The following is a 26,894-nucleotide window of genomic DNA, read 5'->3' on the forward strand; positions in this document are numbered from 1 at the left end:
GTAATAGAACCATAAAGACTGCTGTATGAAAGTTTAGGTCAAGCAGTTAATTGCCACTGCACTCTGGGTTCTTAAAAAGGTGAGCTATCTTGAATAGTTCAATTCGTGTCCCTGCAGTTGAGTTGTCAACTCCTCAACAGTGCATCAAAGGGTGCTATTTGGGAGTTCTGTATTATCTGCAATTCAGATTTTTTTTAATCAATAGAAATAAATCATGACAATACATCACTTCAAATTGAAATAAGTGTCTTATTTCAAATGAAGACCTGCATTTCAAATGGAAATCTCACAAATCTATGGAGTAATTTCAAATTTAAGCAGAAAGCACAGGGGTTAGCTTTCTAAGAGACTTTAAACCATTATTCCTAAGCCTTGTGTGAGGCTCAGATGAAATAAGGCAGAGGTTTGTATAACTCATTTTGTCTGGCTTTGGAAGTACATTTGAGGCATCACAAGAGAGATTTGAAAATAGTGAAATTAACATGTTTTCCTTATTCTAGAATACTTTAGAATGTCAGAATATGGTAGCATCCCATACACAATTTATGATCACAGCCTAAGGTGAGTGTACTTAAGGAATGCAGAGTGTACAGTTAGGGATTAATTTAGTTGGACATTTGGTGGTGATATAAAACCTAATACCTACAATGAAGGAATGTTAATTTTTTTAAAACTTTCTCCGTTTCCTGAATCTAAAACTGCTAGCTACAGATGCATTGCTAAAGAATGTGTCTACAGGTTTTAATGTGCTTCTCCTAGCTTTCTTATTCCTAAAATTAGAGTTTGTCTTTCTGATCCTGTCAAACACACCTCTAAACTCCATAGTTTTCAAACATGTTGAAGACTGGACTTGATTGCCTAATACTGAGGGTATATCTACACTGCAGTTAGACACCTGCAGCTGGCCTGTGCCAGCTCACCCAAGCAAAGGGGCTGTTTGATTGTGGTGTAGATGTTTAGGTTTGGGCTGGTGCTAGGCTCTAGGACCACATGAGGCGGGAGGGGCTCGAGGCTCAGGCTACAAAGTCCAAGAGCCCAAGGTCAAGGCTGAGCTCAGATGTCTACACCGCAATCAAACAGTCTCTTAGCCCAAGTCAGCTGGCATGGGCCAGCTGTGGCTGAAGTTACCCAGATCAGGTTTGACATTGAGATGCGTCACCCCGGTAAAGGAAGACTGGGAATAGACTATTATTCTGCTAATACATTTTACAACTTGTAAACTATACTCCAAAATTTGGCTGAAGATAAAACACTCATTCCTATTTATTCAGTAATGGTAATGTCATAGTCATCCTCTCAGAGTGCCCCTTGTGGTGTTGCCCCTGCAAATGCCCCACCCTCAGCTTTCCCTTCTCTGAGTGCCTCAAAAATTCTCTCAAACACTTTGGCAAAGAACACCCATGTCACAGGGTAACTTACTAAGATGGAGACCTCTAATCACAAAATAAATAAAGGGTTCTGGCCCCACTGCTTTCTGTGACTCCAGACTCATCAGTCTGTTTTCCTTCAGAATGGAAGACTCTGAGGCTTACCCGAAGAGTCACTTACTAGAGTTCAAATGGCCCAAACAAAGGACCAACACAATGTCTGATTGCCTTGAGCTTATTGAAAGTACCATATCTCTCCTGGGTTCTCTCCCAGTTTTCTGCCCCTTCTACAGGACAGTGGCAACAGGAACACACCCATAGGTCTTCTGGTTCCAGAGTTTCTGACACCCAGGCCTCTCCCTGCTTCTAGTCCTGCCTCTCCCTTCCTGCCTCCGAAGCCTCATTATATATAATTTCCTGATCCCAGGTGCTACCCTGCCCCCTAATCAGGCCTAGAGTGCACCTGTTCAATTGGAGAAGGACTGAGACCCTCCTCCTTAAAGGAAGAACTTTCACACTGGAATTCCTTTGCTATGGTCTTGCTTATGAGTTTTTGGCTTCAAATGTGCTAACAAGGAGGTTGTATTCTAAGCTATTTTGATTTGTTTCTGCTCTCTGGTGAGTTTGATCCTTCATCATCATCAGCAGATCTTTTTATAGGAAGAAAATTTAAAAGCATGGATACCAGTAGAGTTTGAAATATCCAGGAAAATCTACAGAATATAAGCTCTTGCTTTTAAAAACTTTTTTTCTAGCCCTTACGTCTGCAAAAATAACCCTATGCTCATGACTGCAAAGTAAAGCGGTAGAGTGATGTCTTGGTGGGGTGATGTTGGCAAGGAGCTCCCTCCCCAAGCAAGAGGAGCCTGCTGCTGGCGTGGCAGGTACGTTGAAGGCTGTCTTCACCACCACTGGTCTTCAGGTTGCCTAGGGCCTTCCTTTGGAGACTGCTGCTCCCTGTTTTGGGCTGAGGGAGCAACAGTCTCAGAGGAAAATACCAGCCACTCCAGGAGAGCTGTGTGTAGGAGACCTTAGTCCATCCCGTGCTTTCCTACACATTGGGCTACCCACATTTACCATCCTTGCCTGGCAACTGCCCTTCTCTCCAAATCTTCCCATTTCATGTTGAGGTGCTTGATGTTGTTCAGAACTGTTCGTTTCCATGTTATTCGCGGTCTTCCTCTCTTTCTTGTGTTTTCTGGCTTCCATTAAGGGCAGTATTTGGTAAGCGTTCTTTTTCCATTCTCGGCACGTGTCCCAGCCACTGATGTCTTCTTTAGTAGATTATTTGTGAGAGGCGCCTTGTCCAGTAATTTTTCAGACTTATTCATTCGTCTTTCTATCTCTGTTATTCCCAATGTTCTTCTCAGACACTTGTGATGAAATGCATCCAGCTTTTGCGTATCTTTGTTGGTAAGTTGCTATGTCTCTCTGCTATATGTTGTAATGGCAATAAGAATTGCTTTGTACACATTCAGTTTTGTCTTGAGGGAGATGTTTTTGATTTGCCAGATGTTTTTGAGTCTTCCAAACGCAGTGTTTGCCTTCCCAATTCTTCTTCTTATTTCCCCGGAACTATTACCATTTTGGCTGATGGTACTTCCAAGATATGTAAAATTATCCACCTTCTCCAGTTTCTCTTCAATATTGATTTCTGTCCCTATAGTCCCCATTAACATGACTTTACATTTCTTTGCATTGTTCTCAAACCTATCTTCTTCATTACTTCTTTTACTTGGTTTGTGCATTTTTGAGGTCCATTGGCATCTTCACTGATAAGAGCGATGTCGTCATCAAAGTCTAGATCAAATAGCCTTGAATAGTTCCATTTTTAGGCCATATGTATCACTGTCTCATTGTTTTAATCCATAATCAGTGACTAGCATAAACAAAAAAGGAGACAGGATGCATCCCTGCCTTAAACCTGTCTTGATGCTGAATGGCTTACTCAATCTATTTTCCATTTTAATGCAGGGGGCGTAGAATGTCTTCACAATGTTAATTAATTTTGTTGGAATTCCATATTGTTCCACTATTTTCCACATTATTTCTCTGTTTACACTATCAAATGCCAGTGTAAATGTGGTACCAGATGACAGAACAAGGAGTAATGGTCTCAAGTTGCAGTGGGGGAGGGATATTAGGAAAAACTTTTTCACTAGGAGGGTGGTGAAGCACTGGAATGGGTTACCTAGGTAGGTGGTGGAATCTCCTTCCTTAGAGGTTTTTAAGGTCAGGCTTGACAAAGCCCTGGATGGGATGATTTAGTTGGGGATTGGTCCTGCTTTGAGCAGGGTGTTGGACTAGATGACCTCCTGAGGTCCCTTCCAACCCTGATACTCTATGATTTTATGCCTTTTGAAAGTCCACAAAATTGATGGCAAGACTGCTTTGGAATTCAATTGTGTTCTCAATAATCCGTCTCAGGGTGAAAATAGTGTCTGTGCATGATCTCTCTTGTCTAAATACAGATTGTTGTTCACGTAGGATGGTATCTATCTTTCCTTTCATTCTATTCAGGAGGACTGCTGCTAGTACTTTCTCTGTGACAGAGAGAAGTGTTACTCCCTTCCAATTTGAACAATTGTTTAGATCACCTTTCTTTGGTAACTTGATTCTGATACCGAGGGTCCATTCTTCTGGCACTTTTGCCTCCATCCATATTTTGTTGCACAGCGAACAGATGACTGATTCCACGTCTTTTCCTCCATATTTAAGCATTTCAGGATGAATGCCGTCCAAACCAGGTGCCTTCTTGTTTTTCAGCTTCTGCAATGTTTTTTTTCCTTCGATTTTTACCTCAGATGCATCTATATCTAGATCCAATGGCTTATCATTGTTATATTCCAGACTTGTAATTGGTTCTGGTTGGTTTATCACTTCTTTGAAGTGTTCCACACATCTGTTTTCTTGTTCCTCCTGTGTTTTCAAAATTTCTCCTTGTTTCCCTTTCACTGGGACACTTCTGAACTTTGATCCATATCCTGTTAATCTAAGAGAGATTCTATACAGAATTGAATGATGTAATGAAAGAAATACCAAACAATGATCTTGTCCTGGTTATGGGATATTTTAATGCCCAGATTGGAAATGAAAGAGGAGATTGGGAAACAGTCGGCAGCCCACATACAACTGGAATAACGACAGACAGTGGCACAAGACTTCTTGAATTTTGTGCCGAAAACAATCTTAGCATCTGCAACTCTTTCTTCCAACATTAAAACATACACAAGAAGACATAGATTTCACCAGATGGCCGTACACAAAATGAGATCAACTTTATCTGTGTTAGTCAAAGGTGGAAAACATCAGTGTTAGACACAAGAGTATTCAGAGGAGCAGATATAGGGAGTGATCGCTATTTGCTGAAAGCAAACATCAAATTGAAATTTAAAGCACTTACAAAGAGAGAATACAGGCTCAGATTATTCAGTACACAGAAACTACAAGATTGCAGGATACGAAAAGACTACCAGATAGAGGTCAAGAATAGGTTTGAGGCCCTTAAAGATCTTGAAGAAAACGAAGTGGAAAAATACTGGGATCTTTTCAAAACAGCTATTCTAGAAGCAGCTGAAAAGATAATTGGTAGAAAGAGAGGAAGCAATAAAGAACAGTGGATCTCAGAAGAAACTTGGAAAATTTATAGACAAAAAGAAAACAAAAGGCTTTAGTACTACAACATGCGACTGAAGAAACAAAACAAACCTAAGGGAACCTTGACAAAGCAGTAAAGAAACAATGCAAAAAAGATAAGTGAAATTGGATAGAAAGTACGGCTAGTGAAGCTGAAGAAGCAGGGGAAAGAAACGATACAACAATAGGCTACACCAGGGGTGGGCAAACTTTTTGTCCTGAGGACCTCATCGGGGAATAGAAATTGTATGGCGGGCCATGAATGCTCACAAAATTGGGGTTGGGTGCGGGAGGGGGTGAGGGCTCTGGGGTGGGGGTGGGGATGAGGAGTTTGGGGTGTAGGAGGATGCTCTGGGCTGGGACTGAGGTGTTCGGAGGAGGATCAGGGCTGGGACAGGGGTGAAGGTTCCGGCTGGGGGTGCAGGCTCTGGGGTGGGGGTGGGGATGAGAGGTTTGGGGTGCAGGAGGAGGGTGCGCCATTCTGGGATCGAGGGGTTTGGAGAGCGGGAAGGGGATCAGGGCTGGGGCAGGGGGTTGGGGCGTGGGGAGATGCTCAGAGGTGCAGGCTCCGAGCAGCGCTTATCTCAAGTGGCTCCTGGAAGCAATGGCATGTCCCTTCTCCAGCTCCTATGCATGGAGCGGCCCGCAACCCTCAGAGCAGGGCCATGCCATAGCTTCCGGGAGCTGCGTTGTGCGGCCCCCGACCCGGCGCCCCAGCGGGAGCTGACGGGCCAGCTAGTTTGCCCACCCCTGGTGTACACAATCCTAAAACAGTGCATAGGAGGGCTGTCTTCTAATCTAAAACTGGGGGTTGGTGTAACATATGTTCCGATTAGTGATGGGGGGGATGCCCAGCCTTCTTTGACTAAAAAAGCACAGCTAGTGGTGAAACCAGACCACTGGGAAAACAGAAAAGAGGTGTTTTCTCTTTGTGAGTTGATTTTAGTTCTTGGGATTATTGAGCACTGAAGAAATTTTTCAAGCCCTGGGCATCTCTATTTGGGATTGACGACACCTAGAAACATAAATCCAGCATATCAAAGGAGCTCTTATGCCATAGTCAACGATGGTGGTCCTTCACAGGTATCACTTATGCATCTATCATTACATAATCATGCATCTATCATTACATCTGTGTGTGCTTCTGCCCCTGCCCCCAGACATTCACTTTTCAGTAAGAGGCATATACTGTAAGATAAACTGTTGAAAGATTTTCCTTGGGGCAGTTTTGAGATTGAGATTTTTTTTTTATTAGAGGTTTATAGGTGTTGGAGGGATACTGTCAACTTGAATTTCTACATTCGTTAGACATTCCTTTAAATAGTATATCCTAGTATTTTTAAGTTAATGGTTTTTCTCTTCTCCTCCAGGCACAAGAGCTACACCAGATATGCTTAAGCTTATTGCTCTCCTCTTTCTCTCTGAATATGTTTGTCTGTTGTCTCTTGAGTTTCACTTTTGCTGGTGCTGTTTTCTTTAAATACTCTTTCAAGATATGGACAAGAACAGCATGAGTGGTGTTCAAAACCCTGGCCTAGTTATGTATTTTGCATCTAGTTAGAATTGAACATGTGGAAGGGATACATGATTAAACTGCATAATAGCCATCTTGAGGTTATACAATGCATACTTAACTTTTACAGTGCCTGTAGTGGAAAGAAGCTGCTGGAAGTATCTATTGAATGAAACCATTCAACATTTAAACTAGTAACAGAAATATTTTTTTTAATTCATCTTCCTTAATGTATAAACAGACCAATCATTCCATTAATGTAGTGAGCAATGAGAACAGTAGCCCAGTTGAACTGTACTCATTAGAAAATATTTGCATTTTGGTATACATATACTCTGGTAATAAGGGTAGGTAATGTGACAGATTATAAAAAGGATTGATTTATTTTGTATCACTTTAATAAATATTAATGTCAATAGTTATTAATAGTTTGTCTAATAATTGAAGTCAGAAAACTAACAAAATTTGTATGCATACACCTTTTTATAGCTTTGAAATAAAAAAATAAAAAGTGCTCCTACATACGACTTAATATTAATGTGGATATTTTTGTGCAGGAAGAGGAATAAGTATACAAAACATGTAAAAGTACAAGATGTGGCTCTACCGAGTTTTTTCTCTTCTGCTCAACTGCACAGGGCTTGCATATTTTCTAGTGAGAGAAAAGTGAGGCCACTAGGTGTCATCCTATACCAAATAAGTAAATGGAACCGCTCTTGCCAAAGTCTCTGACCTCTTCCTAGCCCAGGGGTCGGCAACGTTCGGCACGCAGCTCGCCAAGGTAAGCACCCTGGCGGGCCGGGCCAGTTTATTTACCTGCTGACGCGGCAAGTTCGACTGATCGTGGCCCCCACTGGCCGCGGTTCGCCGTCCCGGGCCAATGGGGGCGGCGGGAAGCTGCAGCCAGCACATCCCTCACTCGTGCCGCTTCCCGCCGCCCCCATTGGCCCAGTGGGGGCCGCGATCGGCCGAACCTGGAGCGTCAGCAGGTAAATAAACTGGCCCGGCCCGCCAGGGTGCTTACCCTGGTGAGCTGCGTGCCAAACGTTGCCGACCCCTGTCCTAGCCAAAGTTCAAAATGAGTACCCCATCTTCATCTTCCTTAGTGTGTTAGGCACCTTCTACACAGTTGGCTGTTGCTCCTTTTTTTAAAACCTTGTTACTACCATGGCTTCTGTAACTCCTCTCTCCTAGTTCTCCACCTCTTTAATCAGTCCTTCGGAGGATCCTCATCATCCTCTCTTCAACTTTTTGACAGTTCCAATGAGCTCTCTCCTTGGTCCTCTTCTCTTCTTCCTCTACATCTTATCTCTAGATAACCTCGTCTGCAAATACAAATTCAAATACCATCTCTATGCTGATGACCCTCTGATCTACTTCTGACCTGTCTGTTTCTGCAGCACAGCATCTCAGGCAATTCAGGATGTCTGGGCTGCTCCCCTCCATGCTGCAGCTCACAGAGGTGGATCAAAGATGGCAGCGGTCAGTTGGCAGTTACACTTCTCTTTTTATTTCTTCCATTATTATTTTTTTCCTTTTTGGGGGGCAGCAGGAAGCAGTTTCTCTATTTCAGGCTTCTTTCCTCCTCCCTGGGTTGGTCTTAAGCAATCTGGTGGTTTAATCCACCCTGAACGTCCACCATAGTGTCTCCCTGCCAGTTATTCTGCCCCTATATAGGCATGGTAGAGCAGCCAAGAAAACACTGGGTCAAATCCAAACAGTGCCATTTGTGAGGCAGCTTTCTCAGGCTGGCTGAGTCCTTCTAGTCTTTAGAGACTTCCCTTATTCTGCTCTTTCTGGTCCATTTTTCCACATTGGCATCACATCTGCTTTGGTGGGTTGGCAGTCCCACATTCCTATTCAACTCGTAGCCCCAAGACCTAATAGAGTTAAGGTTGACTGGCTGGGCACAACTCAGCATCTGCCGAGCCTGAGAAGGCTGCCTCACAAATGGAGCACAACTTGGATTTGATCCAGTGCTTTTTTGGCTGGTTTGTCTGCTGGACATAGTTAGTTCATTACCTCTGGAATATTCATTATTCAAGTTTTTTCACTGCTTTGGAATAACTTATTTGTCGGTAGCCAGGGCACATGGAGCCAAATCTTTTATCCACCTCTGTGAGCTGTAGAGCGGAGCAGCCCAGATATCCAGAATCTTGGGAGACAGTGCTAGCAGAAAGGAAATTATCAGTAAGAAATTTTTCCCATTCTGTCCAAACTAAAATCTTTGGCCTGCCTCTCTGATATCTCCTTGTGGGTGTCTAGCCATCAGTTCAGGCTCAAACATGGCTAAAACAGAGATTGAGTTCCCTATGTCCTTTTTCGATCACTGTGGACAATACTACCATCCTGTCTGTTAATCAGGTCTTTAACCTAGGTATCACTTTCGACTTTAACTTCCTTCTAGATCCTCACATCCAAGCTATGTCTATTTTGCAGACTTTTGCTGTATAACAATCTCTAAGGTATTGCCTTTCCTATCCATCCACATAGCTAAAACTCTTGTCTTTGGTTATAAACTGTTTGGGGCATAGACCTGTCTTTGGTCTGTTTTGTGTAATACCTAGTACGATGGGGTCCTTGTCCATGAGTAGGGCTCTTAGGCACTGTGGCAATACAAATAATAAATGTATTAAATATACATGCATTTCTGATATCTTTTTGTTACTTTACAATTTTGAATTTAGACTAAATATTATGCAATATTTTGAATGAATTTGGAAGATGTATCACCACTTTGTTCCAAGCATATGGTGAAGTATGTAATTGGTTTTTAAAAAATAAAAAGTTTGCTCCATTTACCACACCAAGAACTAAAATACATTGTTTGTCTTAACATCAAATTTTTATAATTCTTTTACAACTATTTTCCCGTTCTACCTTTATAATAAAAAATTAGATCTGCTGCTGTTTTTAATAAATTTTTCTGTAGTATATACTTTCAGAGATAATGCTATGCAGGAAGAAATAAATATAGCAGGGAAAGTTAACAAGTATTTAACAACGCTTTTTGTTGTTGTTTGGGTTTTTTTTTCTTCAATAATAATATCCAATTGGACACCCGAAAGGTTCAAGTGACCAATCAGAACACTGCTCCTGAAACATTTTTTTCCAAACTACTACTCTTAATAGGGCTCCACTCCCGATCAAACTACCATAAATACTTTTTTATGAAAATAAAACTGTCTTAAATGGTATGGGGTTGTCATTTTTGTTAGTTTTTCAGGTGAGGGAGAAGTCCCTTTGAAGTTTTATAGAGTGATGAAGTGTAGTTTGGAGGGTGGGCTACGGAGAACATATTTTTTTCTCTCACACCATCACCATAGTATCTTCAGAGGGAGAAAATTTTCGTTATATTCATAAGTGCCTCACTAGATATATGGGTATTGTGACTAACTAGTTCTGACTACTGCCTTACTATGTTGTAATTTATAACATCTGACTTGTCACATAAGTGGCTTAGAATAGTAAAGATCTTCATGTTTTCTGCATCCCAATACCTTCTTTCTCTTAGAAAGAAACATTAGTCAAAAAACCCCAACCCCCTAAGAATGATAGAATCTAGATTAACTTTTTTTTTTTTTAAGGGGGAAGTCGAACAGATTGCAATGATGAAACCAAAAGGCCAGAACGAACATGATGAAGGTATGCTTGAATACTTAGAAGACTTAATAGGATCAGGACGGTTAAAAGATCCTATTCAAGTTCTGTGTCGCAGAGTTGAGATGTTAAATGAGCAGAGAGGAGAGAAGGTGAGTCCTCATGAGCGTTCATTCTCTAAAAGTCAAATATAGAACAAAATCGTTAACTGCTGGAACTTTTTATTTCAGAAAAGCAATTGAAAGTGTAAAGATAACATTCATGAGGAAAAAATTAGGGGGGTTTGTTTGGCGGAGTGTCTTTAATTTTTATTTTAAGAATGTTGTACACAATTTAAAAAAAAATCATCTCAGCAGGAAGTTCATTGGAAATCATGATCAGTCTCTGGAGAACAAGATACTGTGGGCAGTCTTCCAGAGCTGAGGATTCCCCAATATGAACTGGTTTGCAACCAAAGACTAGAAGAAATGCGGCTGCTTCTGTTCCATGGCTGGTCATAGCCCAAGCTATGTGAAAGATGCATTCTTACTACCCTGGGAACTGGAGTTCCTGTAAGCATACCCTCCAATCCACTGATTCCCAAAGTAAACAGAAAGCTGAAACAAGAACACTCCATAATGCTATCTCATGGCCCCAGCTTGGCTGAGATAATATTAGTACTTGGACTTCAATCCAACCTCCATTCATGTTACCAGTCCTCTTTATATCATAGCATTACAGTCAGGTGCTGCACTCCAATCCATTCAGTCTCAGCCTCACAGCGTGGATGGTGGGTGGCTAACAGCTATAGATAGAATCTATTTTCATCTGGTTCAGAAGATGTTAATTAGTAGAAAGACATTCTTCTAGAGCTACTGTGACAAATGTGGGAATTTTCTGTAATATATTTATGAGCTGTCTATATGACTTGGTACCTTGGCATCGTTACCACTTGGGGGAAATAATTCATTTTCTCCCTAGCACATGGGAAATCAGTCTAGGTATTTGAGATATATAGCAGGGGTGGCCAAACTTACTGACACTCTGAGCCACATAGGACAATCTTCAGAAGTTCGAGAGCTGGAGCGCACCTTGAGATCTTCCCTCCCTGCTGGGCAGATGCCACAAGCCACTACCCTGCTGCAAGTCAGAGGTCCCAAGCTTCCCTCTTCCCCTCCCCCACCTCCCTGTCTGGTAGGTGGAAAATGGGGAGGGATATGAGGTGGGACTCCACGAGCTGCATTTTAACAGTAAAAGAGCCATGTGTGACTTGTGAGCCACAGTTTGGCCACCCCTGCCATAAAGCTACTAGGACTGTGTGGGCTGGAATCAACACATTTAAGTGGAAGACTCTACAGAGACAATGAGAACCTCAATGACCAAAATTAACACCTAGCTGCAGAGGCAGCTGAACATGTGAAAAAAGCATGGCTGTACAACAAGAGGTGTCAGGTGGCTGTATTAAGAGCTCTGTTGACAGACACATATGTTTGGTAGACAAAAAGGAACAGATAAAGGAATCATAGGTAGTTCCTACAGCAGCATGGATCTGGGTGCCCTGGCTTTAGCCAGTCTGAACTCTTTCTTAACCTTTGCTTCTCTGTATTTCAAAATTGTATGCCAGGTGACTAATACATTGCTACCTTGTTTTGAAAAGATTGCCTGGAGTCGCTGCAAATACTGACTGAGCATTGTGCCCTGAAGGGATATGGAGAAGCCTCCAGCAGGAGTCTGGCTTGACTGGATTCATTGCAGAGAGCCAGGGAGAGAGACAAGGATTGCTGGTGCCCAAAGGTCCAGCTTTTCAGAGTCATGGAGGCAAGGTCCTACCCTGTGGAACTCTGTGGAATCGTTGGGGTCCAGGACACACAAGGGGTCACCCCCAAGGGATTGGCTACAGGCTGGGGCATATCCCAGACCCTGTGAATCCATAACAGCTACCTACCTGACTAAGTGGAAAAGGTTCTTGATCTGGATGCTCTGTCTCCATCTGCATTATAGATTCAAGATATTGGAACACCTATTAGAACTGAAAGAATCAGGCCTACTACTAAGCTCATTAAAATTCATCTGGTGGCCATCTTGGCCTTTCAAGACCAGTCCTCCCCATTACCACCACCACCACTACCCCCCTATGGTCAGGGGAGTCTTGAAAGGACTAATTAGTCTATCTACAGGTTACTGTACCAGCTCTTCTTTGAGTGATGGTCCCTGTGTGTGTTCTACATGTAGGTTGCACATGTGCGCCATGCGCCCAAGTCTAAAAATTCTTCAAAGCAGTGTCTTTTGGTCCACACATGTGTAGTAACTATCTTTTTGCTCCCAACCAAATAAGAGGCAGTGCAGGTCAACGCCTCTCCAGCTGCTTCTCTACTGCCGCCTGGCCTGAGTTGGAATTGTGTCCTCCTTCACTTGGTTGCATGACCTATAAAGAAAATATTTGTAAACCGTTATATTCTTAGATTTGTAGTTAGTAGTTCAAGCTTTTAGTGTAGTATAGTGTGTTTATCTCTCCCCCTGCTTGGTGAACCCCTCCCTGGCTCTGGGACTGTGCCCAAAGTCCTGGGATTCAAAAATTGCATCTCCTGTCCTTGATCCCTCTCTATCAGTGATGAACATCAACTCTGCCTGTACGGTTTGGGTGAGGCACATAACTCTGAAGTACTGTATCTGTTGCACCTTGCCACCCAGAACTTGAGAAGCCCAGGAGCTTCACCTATGTAAGCACCTGGCGGAGAAGGTTATGAGGCCCCTCTCCGATTCAGGCCAGGGAGACCACCCTGTACATTGGCCTGCAGTGCCCCTCCAAGCATGTGCCTTGGAGTAGAGCCCTCAAGTGCTAGGACTCATCTTTGAGGGCTCCCCATGAGAGTAGAGGACACACTCATGGATGCAAGGACAGATCCCTCTTGAGGACTGTCCATGAGAAACTTACTTCCTCCCCAAGCCTGTTCAGTTGGGTGAGATGTGCGGAACCTAAGGAACTGGCTCTGATGAAGACTCCCAGATTGGAGGGCAAGATGCATAAAAAGTAAGATCCGACAGTTCCCTCAGTACTGAAGCATGAGACTCGATGTTCACCAGTTCTGTCTGAGGTACTGGTCCAGATCCAAAATCAGTGTTGCCTCATCTATCTAGAGACCGTTCAGTCACTACAGATGTACCGGATCCGTCAGACTTACCTATGGGAACCCCTGGGACACAAGTGCATACCGAGACTTGTATAATACCAGAGGATATATTCCTCCCTTATCCACAGTTTCCATTTTTGTCTAGCCCAGCCCTTCTGAGGGATGTCCTTATTCAGGAAAAGTCTATATCACTGTCCCAGGAGCCTTACCTCCAACATCTGGCAGACGTCCCCTGGTACCAACTACACCGCTACTACTGATGGAGCAGTTCTTGGACTCAGGTGAATCGGAGGAGATAGTCCCACTGGTATCTCTGCAGAGACAGTTGAGCCCCAATAGATAGTCAAGAGGTTACTCTTGCCATTCTGCCAGGTATGACCAGCATCTAGCATTCGGAAGCCTAGGGACACCCAAAGCATGAGATTGCATCCCTGACCATCTTGGCTAATAGCCACTGATGGAGCTATCCTCCATAAACTAATTCTTTTTTGAACCCAGTTATAGTTTTGGCCTTCACACTATCCCCTGGCAGTGAGTTCCACAGGTTGACTGCATTGTGTGAAGAAGTACTTTTGTTTATTTTAAACATGCTGCCTGTTAATTTTATTGCGGGATCTCTGGTTTGTGTGTTAGGTGAAGGGGTAAATAACACTTTCTCCACACAACTCATGATTTTATACACCTCTATCATATTTCCTCTTAGTTGTCTCTTTTCCAAGCTGAATAGTCCCAATCTTTTTAATCTCTCCTTTCATGGAAGCTGCTCCATATCCTGAATCATTTTTGTTGCTCTTCTCTGTACGTTTTCCAATTCTAGTATCTCTCTTTGGAGATGAGGAGAACAGAACTGCACACAGTATTCCAGGTGTGAGCATACCATAGATTTAATTAGTGGCATTATGATATGTTCTTTTTTAGCATCTATCCCTTTCCTAAGGGTTCCTAACATTGTTAGCTTGGTGTTTTGTTTTGTTTTGTTTTTACATTGCACATTGAATAGATGTTTTCAGAGAACTATCCGCAATGACTGCAAGATCTTTTTTGAGTGGTAACAGCTAATTTAAACCCCATCATTTTGTATATATAATGGGATTATGTTTTCCATTGTTCATTACTATGCAGTTATCAACATTGAATTTCATCTGTCATTTTGTTGCCCAGTTACCCAGTTTCATGAGATACCTTTGTAAATTTTTGCGGTCAGCTTTGGACTTAACTATCTCGATTAATTTAGTATCATCTGCAAACTCTGCCACCTCACTGTTTATCCCTTTTTCCAGATCATATATGAATACGTTGAACAGCACTGATCCCAGTACAGATGCCTGGGGGACCCCGATATTTACTTTTCTCCATTGTGAAAATTGACCGTTTATTCCTGCTTTTTGTTTCCTATCTTTTAACCAGTTACTGATCCATGAGAGGACCTCCCTCTTATCCCATGACTGGTTTCTTTGCTTAAGAGCCTTTAGTGATGGACCTGGTCAAAAGGCTTTCTGAAAGTCCAAGTACACTGTATCCACTGGATCACTCTTGTCCATGTGTTTATTGACCCCCTCAAAGAATTCTAATAGATCAGTGAGGCATAATTTCCCTTTACAAAAGCCATGTTGACTCTCTTCCCCAACAAATTATGTTCATCTGTGTGTCTGATAATTCTGTTCTTTACTATAGTTTCAACCAATTTCAACTGCTACTGAAGTTGGGATTACTTGCATGTAATTGCCAGTATTGCTTCTGAAACCTTATTAAAAATTGGCATCAAATTAGCTATCATCCAGTCATCTAGTACAGAAGATGATTTAAGTGATAGATTACATACACAGTTCTTTGAGTGCTTGCTCATTTCAATTCCACTCTAGGTGTGTGCACGCCCATGTGCACAGTTGTCAGAGATTTTTGCCTTAGCGGTATCTGTACAGTGGTCTGTGGCGCCCTCTTGAGTGCCGCGCTCATGTGGTGGTATATTAGGTGCAAAGGACCTATGTCAGGCCATGTGCTCACCCTGCTGTAGTCGGACCCCCTAGCCCAGCCAGGAATCCGACTCCTAGGAGCTGCAGGGGACCCCGGCTCCTCCTAAGAACTTAATTGCCCAAAGTGGCCCCGGTAGCTTAAGACCCAGTAGGCTGGCCGGCACCACACATGCCACACCGGACTCGGCTAGGGCCCCACCGTCCTAGCGTAAGCCAGTCATGGGATTGTCCCATAGGCCAGTGGAGCATCCTCGGTCCCCAAACCTCAGGCATAGCTCCCCATCAACACAGCCTAGGACCCTGGTCCCGCAACCTCAGTCGCTGACCAGACGACCCAGGACCCCAACGCCATGCTCTCCCCCTATGAGGCATGGGACACCAGAATCAAGGCACCAGTCTTGGTACCGGCGAGCCTCCTGCCAGAGATTGCAACAGCACAGGTTGCTATAGCATAGACGATCTCCCAGGTGTCGATCCCCACCGGTGTGGGATCGATCCCCATCACGGCACTGGTCTCACCTCTCTGGTACCACTCGTTGAGCAGGCACTGATCCTCACCCTCTTCTCACCGATCTCCGGCGAGGGTCAATTGGTAGATTCAGGCTTCCACAGCTCCGCCCTAGTCACCAGAGGGGCAATGGTCTGAGTCAGAGCAGGAGTTCAGCCAAGAAGGGGTGAATCACCGCTGGCCCATGAGACTGGCGCGGCATCTGCAGTGGTGGCATGGCAGCAGGAACAGTGGCCTGCTCAATGGTCATTCTGGAATCCTTGGGGTGTGCCGATGATGCCGGTCCCCGTACTCCCGCCAATTCCTCCCTGGCCTGCTCGGACAAACCGCCCCATGCTTCTTCTGAAGATAAGAGACTTAACTTCCTTGATGTCCACCAGGGCCTGGCATTCTACCTGCAAAGAACCAAACCCATTAGGAAATCACTGAGACACTTTATCCCCATAGCAGAGAGATTCCGTGAGCAAGCCATATCCTCCCAGAGGATTTCTAAGCGGTGTTGCAATGCATCTTAAAGTGCTACAAGATAACAAACATTCCTCTCCCTAGGGGAGTCACAGCTCACTCCACACAAGCACAAACTGCCTCCATGACATCCTTATCAGACATTCCCACTGCAAAATATCTGCAAAGCAGCCACCTGGAGTTTGATCCACACATTTGCAACCCATTATGCAGCGGTGGAATCAGCAATATTGCAAGCATCTTTGCTACCAGCTTCCTCACACCCACCTCCAGTCTGAACACTGCTCGTGGAATACACGTAGGAATCATCACTCAGAGTAGTGGTGGTGGTTACTTACTGTAACTGGAAGTTCTTTGAGATGTGGAATACAGATAGGGACCCCACTACCTGCCCTCCATTCCCTCTGCTTTGGATCCTATTGTGTTTGCAGTAAGAAGAGGAACTCCAGAGGCATCGACCCACACTGAACATTATCTTCTAGGTTGGGAATGCAAGGAGAGCTAGTGTGCACATGCGGGTCAACAGACACTGCTTTGAAGAATTTTCGGATTTGGGCGCATGGCGTGAATACATACCCCACGTGTGGAATACAGATAAGAATGACACATCTCAAAGGAACTCTAGTTACCGTTAGTGACCTATACTTTTGCCTTGGGACCTTAACCTGGTCTTGTCATTGCGTATGAGACCACCCTTTGAGCTTTATCCACCTGCTCCCTTTTTCATTTGTCTGCTAAAACAGCATTCACATTTGCTAGGAGAATGGGGGAGTTGCAGGTCTACCATGTATAATTTAAGGACAAAGCATCTTTACAACCTCATCTGAAATTCCTATCAAACACTAATATCCTGGGACCAATACGGTTACAACAACACTATATATCAAGTGTGTGTCAGAATTCCATCTAAATCAGGTGGTAGATCTACTGATCATCTTTTCTAAACTGCACATCCATAAGTATGAGGAGATGTTGCATGCTTTGGATGTGCGCAGGGCACTGTCATTCTACATTGACAGGACTCTGTCTTTTTGATCCTCCATTAGATTTAACGTCTTAGGCTAAGACAATGGGAGGACAAGTGTTCAGCCCAGAGTCTACCTAATAAGATTTCTTAATGTACATGAACCTGTTATGAGCTTGGAAGCCTCACACCACCAGAGAATTACTGCTCATTCTACAAGGACCCACGCCACCTCAGCAGCCTTCCTCAGTAATGTCCCTGTTATGGACATCTGCAGAGCAGCAACTTGATTCTCTGTTCACACGTTCATGCAGCATTATGAATTGCCAAAGTGTCCAGCAGAGAGACCAACTGTGGAAAAATTGTTTAAATATTTTCTGGGTTCCTGCTACCATTGGGCTACTGCTTGAGAATTGCCTAACATAGAATATATATGTGCAGAAAGAATAAAGAGTTATTTACCTGTACAGTAACTGGTTCTCTCAGATATGTTGTACACATATGCAAATTCCACATCCCATCCTCCATCCCCCACTATTTGGAGTCTAATGTCATCAGAACTCCAGGGCAAAGGAATCGAGAGGGGATTGAGGCAGCCCCACCCTGTATGCCCTTGGTTGGAGGTACAAGGACATGCAGGAACAGCTCTGACAGTACTGCTGATAGGAATCTCTGGCTCAACTGCACAGGGCATACATGCCTGGAGTGGAATGTGTATGGGCACAACAGATCTTGGAGAAAAACAGAATACAGGTAAGTAACAGTTTCTTTCAAGTACAGGATATAACATGGATTCTCTCATTTTCCTCTCTTATGTTATCAAGGAGTCTTGACTGTCCTACATTTCCTATATTGCTAATAGGAGAAAAGCAGGAGACTCCACAGTAGTTCTGGTATGAAAAAGGTTGAAGAAGTGTTCCACTGGAACAATGAAACACCATATGAGGAGGCTTCCAAGTGTAGAAAATAAAACATTCACAGAAGCTGGACATAGACTGTAGAACTTGCTTTCTCAACAGAATAACAATGGAATTTAACTAATTTCAGAACTAAAGACAATGTTAAGTTATTTGACTTGGCTTTCCCTTAGTAAATTCTTGATGCACAAAGTTATCAAATATCAGAGGGGTAGCCGTGTTAGTCTGGATCTGTAAAAAGCGACAAAGAGTCCTGTGGCACCTTGTAGACTAACAGACGTATTGGAGCATAAGCTTTCGTGTGTGAATACCCACTTCATCAGATGCATCATGGATAAATGGACACAAAGTTATCAAACTATTTCTCCTTGCAGACTGAGAAGGAAGAAAGTTTTATTTAAATAGTTAGGAAGTAGTTTTCTACTATAAAAATGGTGGTTGAATAAGTACCTACACTGAAAAGGGGGCTACTTAAGCATTGTTCTTCAAGAGCAACAGATATAGCAAAAATAACACACTTAAGCAGTCTACATTAGGAATTTTTTTTTTTTTTAAATTCCCACCTGTGTTACCTTTGGTTTAACTGAACTGATACTAGCACAAGTGGGAGCCCTTGTTTAAAAAATAAAAATCTGATACCATGTCTTTATTATAAAGCCTTGTATATCCTGGTGGGGATTTTCTTGTAAAATTTCCTGGGTTAGGCAGAATCTATGTTCCTGTTTGTCTTACATTATTGCTTAGAATCCTGAAATAGGTTCAGGCTCCATTGTGCTATACAATAGGTCCCTTCCTCAAAAAGCTCACAATCTTAAATTGTGTTGCGAAGTTAATTTTGGAATTTTTTTTCCTGTAAATGATCTTAATTGACTGCCTTATATAGTGTGATCAGTTTTCTCACTGTTCGTTGTTTTCTCTGAAGTATTGTTAGAATGTGAACTGACTTAGATGTTGTATTATCTTTTCTAGTTAAACAGAGTTAAAATGGTGGAGAAAGAAAAAGATGCTTTAGAAGGAGAGAGAAACAAAGCCATTGAATTTCTTTCTTTGGAAAACAAAATGTTTAAGGAAAAAAATCATATTTGCCAATACTACATGTAAGTAACACCTTCCTTTCTGAACTTTTCGATGTTGGTTTCTATATTAGTAGTGCAGTTACTAGTTAGCTACCCTGTCTCCATATTTCCACTTGTTAATATTTTGTCTACATGAATCTCCAGGAACACTCTCAAAACTTTCACTGAATAGTCTAAATTTAAAAGAATACTGAGTAAAATGAGTGCCCATTTATGGTAAGTATTAAGTTTAAAAATATTAGATAATTTCAAATAGCAATGGTCCATGTTGGCATATTAAAAAAAAAAAAAAAAAACTTGGTTGCCAGTTTTCTTTTACTTTAACCTGTTTTTAATCTCATCCTACCCCCTTCCCTCACCCTCCCAGTAAAGTAGTTTGGCTGGTGGACTTCCTAAGGCCAACCTCCTACTTTAAAGAGAAACTAGATATTTTAAATTGTTAACCAAGGGTTTGTCTACATCAAGCAGCAATGTACTCTACAGGAAGTATGATTACTAAAGCACACTAACATGTTGCACGTTAATTGGTCCATGTAGGCCTTACTGGTGTGCACTCAAGGTTCCCTAGCATCCGTTAACATAGTACTGCATTATGTTAAAGTGCACTAGGAAAACTTTAGTGCGTACCAGCAGGGTCTACATGGACCAATTAATGAGCAACACATTAATGCACTTTAGAAATTACACCTCTGTAGGACACATTACTCCACCATATAGACAAGCCTGAAATTATTTACATTTTTTAAACTGTAAAATCTTTGGATTTCTTTAACCCCATTTTAAATACACAAGACTGTCTAGCAATGATCAGCTGCAGGACTGAATATTTAATTTACAGTGATTATTTGTTGTAATTGTAGGATTCCAAAACTCTCAAATCAATTTTTTTAAAACTCCTAGTAAATTTGATACAAGTGGCTTTTTTGTAATCCTCAAATATGTAAAATATATGTATTTCCTCTAGTTATGACCTGCAGAATCGGATAACTGACATGGAAACCCAAAAGAAAAAAATTCATGAAGACACTAAAGATATTAACACAAAGAATAGTAAACTTGCTGATGAAATGAAAGTTAAGAATAAAGCTTTGAAAGATGTAGAAAAGTAAGTACTTCCATGATCTCACAAACTGTAATAGCACATTATGCACTTTGCACGTGTAAAGCTTTGAGTTCAGAAAACAAACTGTTTTGTCACTTCTGTTTTGACTCTTCCATACTAAGTGGTCTTTTGTACTCAGCCTGTATTACTGACATCTCAAATGACCACTACGTTTGTATGTACTCATGTTGTACTTTCATATTTCCAGTTAGGGTTGATGGTAGTTGAATGAACATATTAGAACAGAGAATATTCTCCTTTTATGCATGACATACTGTAAAGCATAAAGGGCTCATTTGTGATCATTGCTGCATCTTATGCAGCTATGAGGCCCCTTAATACCCCACTGGCTTCCTATGTTGGCAGAACCTGCAGAGGGACAGAAAGCAGCTGCCATTAGGTTCCCACTCTTCCCCTGCACAGGTGGATAGATTGTGGGTGTCTTTTCACAGTCATCACCTATGCACACAAACAGCCACATTATGACTCTGTCACAGTCTGGTTCCTAGGGCAGTGCTGCAATGCAGATTGGATTGTAAGGTTATAGTTCAGAACTGTGTCATCAAGTATGGCATAGTTTTATGATAAAATGGCAGTTCAAGCAGGTGCCTTTTTTTAAAAAGGATGTCCTTAAAGATAACCTATAAAGAAGAGGGCAGATAATTGGGTTGTGGCTTTCTTTTATGGCTTTATGAAGTTTAGCAAAGATCTGAAGAGTTTTCTTTCGCAGGGGGTGATTTATCTAGAAATATTTTGAATATCAAATCCTGGATTTCCTTTTCTATTGGAGAACTCTTTGAATGGGCTTTATTAGCCCTTAGTAGAAGGAGCCTGGGATGCTTTGACTCTTTCAGATGTCATTTCTTCTAATTGTTTGTCAGACCTTTGATCTAAATAGTTTCTATCGCCCTTCCCCAGTTGTTCTTATTACTGTCGTGGAAAAAATCACCCATGCATTGATTTTAGTTTACAGACTGAAGCCTGAGGCCCGTTTATTGCAAAGCATACCAACGCGTTGGGTTGCCAGTCCGAAAACTGTCACAACTAGCAGCAGCTCGCAGGCTGCTTTATTCCGTCAAACCGCAAGCATATTACAAATAATACGTCATTTATGCGAAATAAGAGTAGGGGGTCTGTTCCTTTTTCCCAGTAGCTTTCTCATTATTTACGAGAATTGGGTGCCTACTGGGTGGGGGTGTTCTTGGTGGTTTTGACATGGGTGGTACTTGGCACCAGCGGGGGGGGTGTTTTTCGTCAGGATACATATTGTTTTCCGGGGGGGGGGTTTACAGAATGGCCAAAGATGATATATGATTGGCTTATGGCAGGTAGCTGACCTTTACTAGAAGCAATTTCTTCATATAAGCCATTACTATGTTTCATCAATGAGCAGTTATGTTTTTCCATCAACCAGTTATCATATTGCTAAGGCCTTTCGCATGGCTTCCTTCCCCTCCCTTCTCTGGTCATGGCCCATGACCGTATTTGGCAGGGGATTGCACAGCCTAGTTTAGTTCAGGTTCTGGCCTATACTGCCTTACGTAAAGGCCGTCTGGGAAGTCAGCTTCTGTCAGAGGGCCTGAATGTGGGCCTTCGGTGTTACTTTAGTTGTTATAAAGGCCACCTAGTTCTTTTTCCCCACATTACTTTGATGTCATCACTCTAGTTTGGTTACGATACTAAAAAATTTAAACAATCTATATCGTTCCAATTCTCAAAATGGTGTCCATATGTTATATGATCTGTGGATCCAGCTGCTATTAGCGATTGCGTTGTGAAAGGATCCTTCCCTGATCATCACCTTTTAAACTGTAACCTAACAGAATGACTGTGGATTAATTTTAGTTCTTTGAGTGATTGGACATGTGTATTCTATTCTTGATTTGTGTGTGCCCCACATACTGTGGTCAGAAACTTTTTTTCCCTCAGCAGTACCCATCAGAGTAGCTCAGGCACCCTCTACCACCATGAGCCCTTGTGAGCAGCCATAAAGGGCTGAGCCACCCCAATTGCCCTCAGTTCGTTCTTACCACCCGTGACAGTTGTTAGATCTGTTGGCCTTGCTTTAGCAAGTTCTCTGTGTCCTTTATTTTTTGTAGATGGTTACCTGTTGTTCATAATTAAGGCTATGATTATGTCATGGAGGTCATGGAATCCATGACTTCCATTACCGCCGTGACATTTTCTGCCCTGGGGCTGGAGCTCCCAGTCAGCCCTGCCTGCACAGCAGCCCAGCCCCAGGGGCAGGGGCACCCTGGAGCTCACACTTATTGCATCAGTGGGGGGACCCAGGAGCCCCAGCAGCAGTGGCTGCTGAACCCACCTACCCCTTTTGTCAGGGATACTTTTGGTGAAGGTCAGGGATCGGTCACGGGCTGCCGTGAGTTTGTTTATTTTCCATGACCTGCCCTGACTTTTACTAAAAATACCCATGACAAAAATTTAGCCTTATTCATAGTTAGTGTTAGTGATTAGATTATTTTTTTTTAATGTTTTTTGGTTCCACTGCTTGAGGTCCTGGTTTTGGTACTGAGGAATGCCTCAGTCACTGGGCTCCAAGCCTTATTGTTCTTGTTCCAAACAAATGCCTGTGAGTGGCTCACACACCACCTGTTCAAAGTGCCTGGGTGAATCTCACAGATCAGATTGTTATCAAATTTGTAAGGACTTCAAGCTAGGACCAAAAATGACAGAGAGGCTAGGCTGAAATTTCTTTAGATAGAAGCTGCTCTGAGACCACTATTGGAGCCTTCCTGCCTGGAGGGGGAGGGAACAACCTCGTTAGCTTTGGAAAAACACTCCACCAGTGTTGGTGAAGTCCCAGTACTGTCACCAGTCTCCAGTGCTGAGGTTGAAGTACAAGGTTTTTAAGGAAGAAACTTGAAGAGGAAGATCTACAGCTCCTGAGCCCAAAAAAGGGGCAAAGGGGGCAAGTAGTGTGCATCCTAAATCTAAGCATTCCTTGTCCAGTTAGTCTCATAAGGAGGCACAGTTGATTCTGGCACTGGGACAGGTACCGTTGTGTCCAGAATCCCAAGCGTCACCTTCTACTTCTACAATGCTGTCGTCTTTGGTTACTCACTAAACTGAGACCATTCTACACTTGTACCAACTACACTTGGAGGCAGTTGCAGCAGCAAGGGGCTTGTCTTTGTCAGTACCAGTTTCCTCAGTGGTGCAGGAAACCAGTACCATCAGCTCACACTGCCTTGGTTCAATTGGTTCAGGGCTCAGTTCCATGTCAAAACAACGAGGAGTACTGTTTGTCAGCGCTCTCATCCTACGATACCATAAAGGGGAAAGCTAGCAACAATGGCCTTGTTTCAGTCGTCTCTGGGTTCTCTGCACTGGTATTGATGGGCATAGCCCCTCTGTGGTCAGAAGCAGCTGAGTCTTCAGATTCTGAATCCCTTCTGAGAGCTTGCCACCTGGGATGCTTCTGAGATGCTGCATTGGTGGGATATGTGGCTGGGAAGGTATTGGGACTCTGCCTTTTCAGTGGGCCTTTTCAGTGCCCCTTTTGGAATCCCTGGGGTGTTCTCTCCCATCTCCAAGTCAGGAGATAGGATCCTCCTGTACTCTTATCAGTCAATTGCCAGAGGAGGCTTAGCCTTAAACTCTATTATCTCCATTTTCCTCTTCCCCAGGTGGTGCACTTTCTGTGAAACGGTCCTCACCCTACCTGAAGTCTTCAAGGCTTACTGGAAGATTTTGAAAAGGCTTGCCTCAGCCTTGAATATCCAAGTGGAGGACGTTAGGAGTCATCCAATAGAGATGTTAATATTTTGGCCACAGTTGGGCCCTCCCTTGTGGCCTTACCAATTAATGAGGCAATTTTAGAGCCCACCAAGGCCCTGTGGCAAACTCCCTCTTCACTTCATCACATATCCAAGAGGGATAAGTGTTGATACTAAGTACTCATCCAAGCCTTCAAGTATTTTTTTCCCATTCCTAGCGGTCGTTGACTGTTTCGGCTGCCAACGAAAGGGAATGCCAGGGGCAGCAGGCTGCTACCCCGAAATCAAAGGATGCAAAAACTTGACCCATTTGGTAGGGAAAATTGTTCTAGGGCTGGGTAACAGGTTAGAATTGCAGAACAACAGGCTTTGTTAGACCAGCATGACTTTAATATCTTGGACTTGATATTAAAGTTTAAGGACAAGTTACTAGAGCACGGGAAACAAGAGTTTCTTTTGCTGGTAGATGAAGAAAAGCTGGTGGCTAGAACATCAGTGTAAACTGGTTTGAATGCTGCTGACTTGGCTACTAGGGCCATGGCCTCTGCTATTACCATGCGTAGGTGCTCATGCATGCAGTCTTCAGGGCTGCCCAAGGAAAGTCCAGCAGACTGTTCAGGACCTGCCATTTGAAGAGTCATCTCTATTTTCAGTGCAGACAGATGACACTTCGTGGTTTAAAAGACTCCAGGGAGACTCTAAATTCTCTGGGCATATGTACCCCTGCACCAAAAAGAAAGCACTTTTGTCCTTAGCAGTCTGACCGACATGCTACTCTTGCGCCTAAAAAAATATTTATTAAGAAAAAGGAGTAGGGGTTATTGATACAGACCCCAACCCCTTCTACTGCAACAGCTTCTAGTTCATCTTGGCATCCTGGGGGCTCTCAACATATATTTTGATGGGTTGGTCAAGGACATGATACCTCTCCAACATTCTAGCCTCTCCTTTCCCTGTGTTTGCAAGGGAAGGGTGCCTCTCACTTCCTAGGTGCGTGGTGCCTGAATCATTTCACACTAGTGGGTCTTAAACACCGTGGAAGTGGGATACACATGTCTACACCTCTTTCCCGCCCTCCCTCCTTGTCCCTGTTCAAAGACCACTCTCACAAGGAGAGCATCTTCCAGGACATGCAATCTCTTCTTCGATTGGAAGCTGTAGAAGTTCCTCAGTGTCACAGAGGGATGGGGTTTTATTCCTGCCATTTCCTTATCCTGAAAGCAAAGGGTGGTCTCAAACCAATTTTAGACCTGCGCCAACTCAACAGATATCTGAAAAAGATAACTTTGCATGGTCTTCTGGCTTCCATTATCCTTCCCTGCATCCCAGAGACTGGTATGCTGCCTTCATCTCAAAGGATACGTACTTTCATGAGACTATCAGGGCCACGTGAAACATTTAAGGTTCCTAATGAACCATTCTCACTACCAGTTCACAATGATAAACTTTGGTCTGTCTGCATCTCCCATAGTTTTTTAAAAAATGTATGGCAGTGTGAGCTGCGTTTCTGAGGAAACTGGGTGTGCAAGTGTATCTCTACCTGGACAACTGGTTGGTAAGAATCCAATCAAGAGTTCAGTTACAATCCAGTTTCTCTCTTATCCAGTCAACCTTCAATGCTGTGGGACTGTTAATCAACACAGAGAAGTCTGTCCTCTCCTCAGTGCAGAGGATAGAATTCATACCGTCAGTTCTGAACTTGACTCAAGCCATAGCTTTCCTTCTACGGTCAACATTTCAGATAATTGAATCCATCGTCTTTGATCTCAAGGTTCACCTAACTACGACAACATGGAATCATATGAGGCTTCTGGGGCACATGACCTCTTGCACAAATGCAGTCCAACATACCAGATTGTGCCTCAGGGAACGACAGACTTGGCTGGCCTCCGTATTTACTCTGAGCCAACACCCTCTAAGCCTTGGAGTAAGGTTACCCTCTCAGATTTTAGCTTCTCTTGACTGGTGGATGAACACTGTTAGTGTATGTGTAGGTGTTCCCTTTGTCCCACCTCTGCCTTCATTGATGTTAGTGACAGATATGTCCACTCTGGGATGGGGGGCTCATCTGAGGCAGGGGTTATGATCCACAAAGGGTATCGTGACATATAAATATAAGGGGAGTTGAGAGCTATCCTACTGGTATGTCAAGCTTTCTTACCCCATATCAAGGGTAGGAGCCAATGGTGGTGATCTGTCTCAACAAGCAGGGAGGGGGCCACTTGCCCCAGCTCTGCCAAGAGGCAATGCAACTTGGACTTTTGCATTGCCACTTTGATCGACCTCACAGCTTATTATTTTTTGGGGGTGCAAAATAAGCTTGCAGACCGCCTAAGCAGATTGTTTATGAATCGCCACAAGTGTTCTCTATGTCCAAATGTAGCCACAGGCATTTTCCATCTGTGGGAGATTCCCCCATTTCCAACAATAACCAACAGGAAGTGGCAGCACTTTTGCTACCTGCAAGGTCACAATCCCAGGTTGTCCCACTCTTGGAAGCTTTCCTGTTGCCCTGGATGGGCAAGCTCCTGGATGCTTTCCCACCAATTCCACTTCAGAATTTAGCTAAAAATCATGCACCACTATGCTCAAGTCATATGTATGGCCCCAGTGTAGCCTTGGCAGCACTGGTTTTCCACTTTCCTGTCCCTTTTCGCTGCCTCCACCATCTCCGAACTGCACTCCTTGAGGACATCTAAGAGGAAGAGCCAAGATTCCTCTCATAAGATTCCCAAAGACTGTCCCTTGAGTTCTCCTGGTTTGGGGATCTACCTGAAAGAAGTCGCAATTTCTGATGACTTCAGCCACTTCAGCACCCAGTGCTCTCTGACCTGGTACCGATGAGGCTGGTGGTTCCTCAGGTATCAAGGGAACAGTTAAGCCTAAGGATTGTAAAGTCCTGGGCTCCAAGAGGTCATCAGTATAG

At 43.2% G+C, this 26,894-nt stretch overlaps 1 protein-coding gene across 6 annotated transcripts in view; it reads left to right on the plus strand.

Annotated features, from left to right (window-relative positions):
- Positions 1–26,894, plus strand: part of SMC4 (structural maintenance of chromosomes 4) — a 103,427-nt gene that overhangs the window by 20,072 nt on the left and 56,461 nt on the right. For 5 of the 6 annotated variants that reach the window (XM_026650018.1, XM_026650020.1, XM_026650019.2 and 2 more), the window contains 3 exons: positions 10,104–10,268; positions 19,023–19,150; positions 20,094–20,234. In XM_026650018.1, coding sequence (XP_026505803.1) covers positions 10,104–10,268; positions 19,023–19,150; positions 20,094–20,234 — 434 coding nt within the window. Of the gene's footprint in view, positions 1–2,233; positions 2,252–10,103; positions 10,269–19,022; positions 19,151–20,093; positions 20,235–26,894 lie in introns of those variants that run through there. The other variant, XM_029911089.1, reaches the window with a different exon arrangement.

Source organism: Terrapene carolina, unplaced genomic scaffold (assembly GCF_002925995.2).
Source record: "Terrapene carolina triunguis isolate 2854851 unplaced genomic scaffold, T_m_triunguis-2.0 Scaffold88, whole genome shotgun sequence".
Taxonomy (NCBI): Eukaryota; Metazoa; Chordata; order Testudines; family Emydidae; genus Terrapene; species Terrapene triunguis.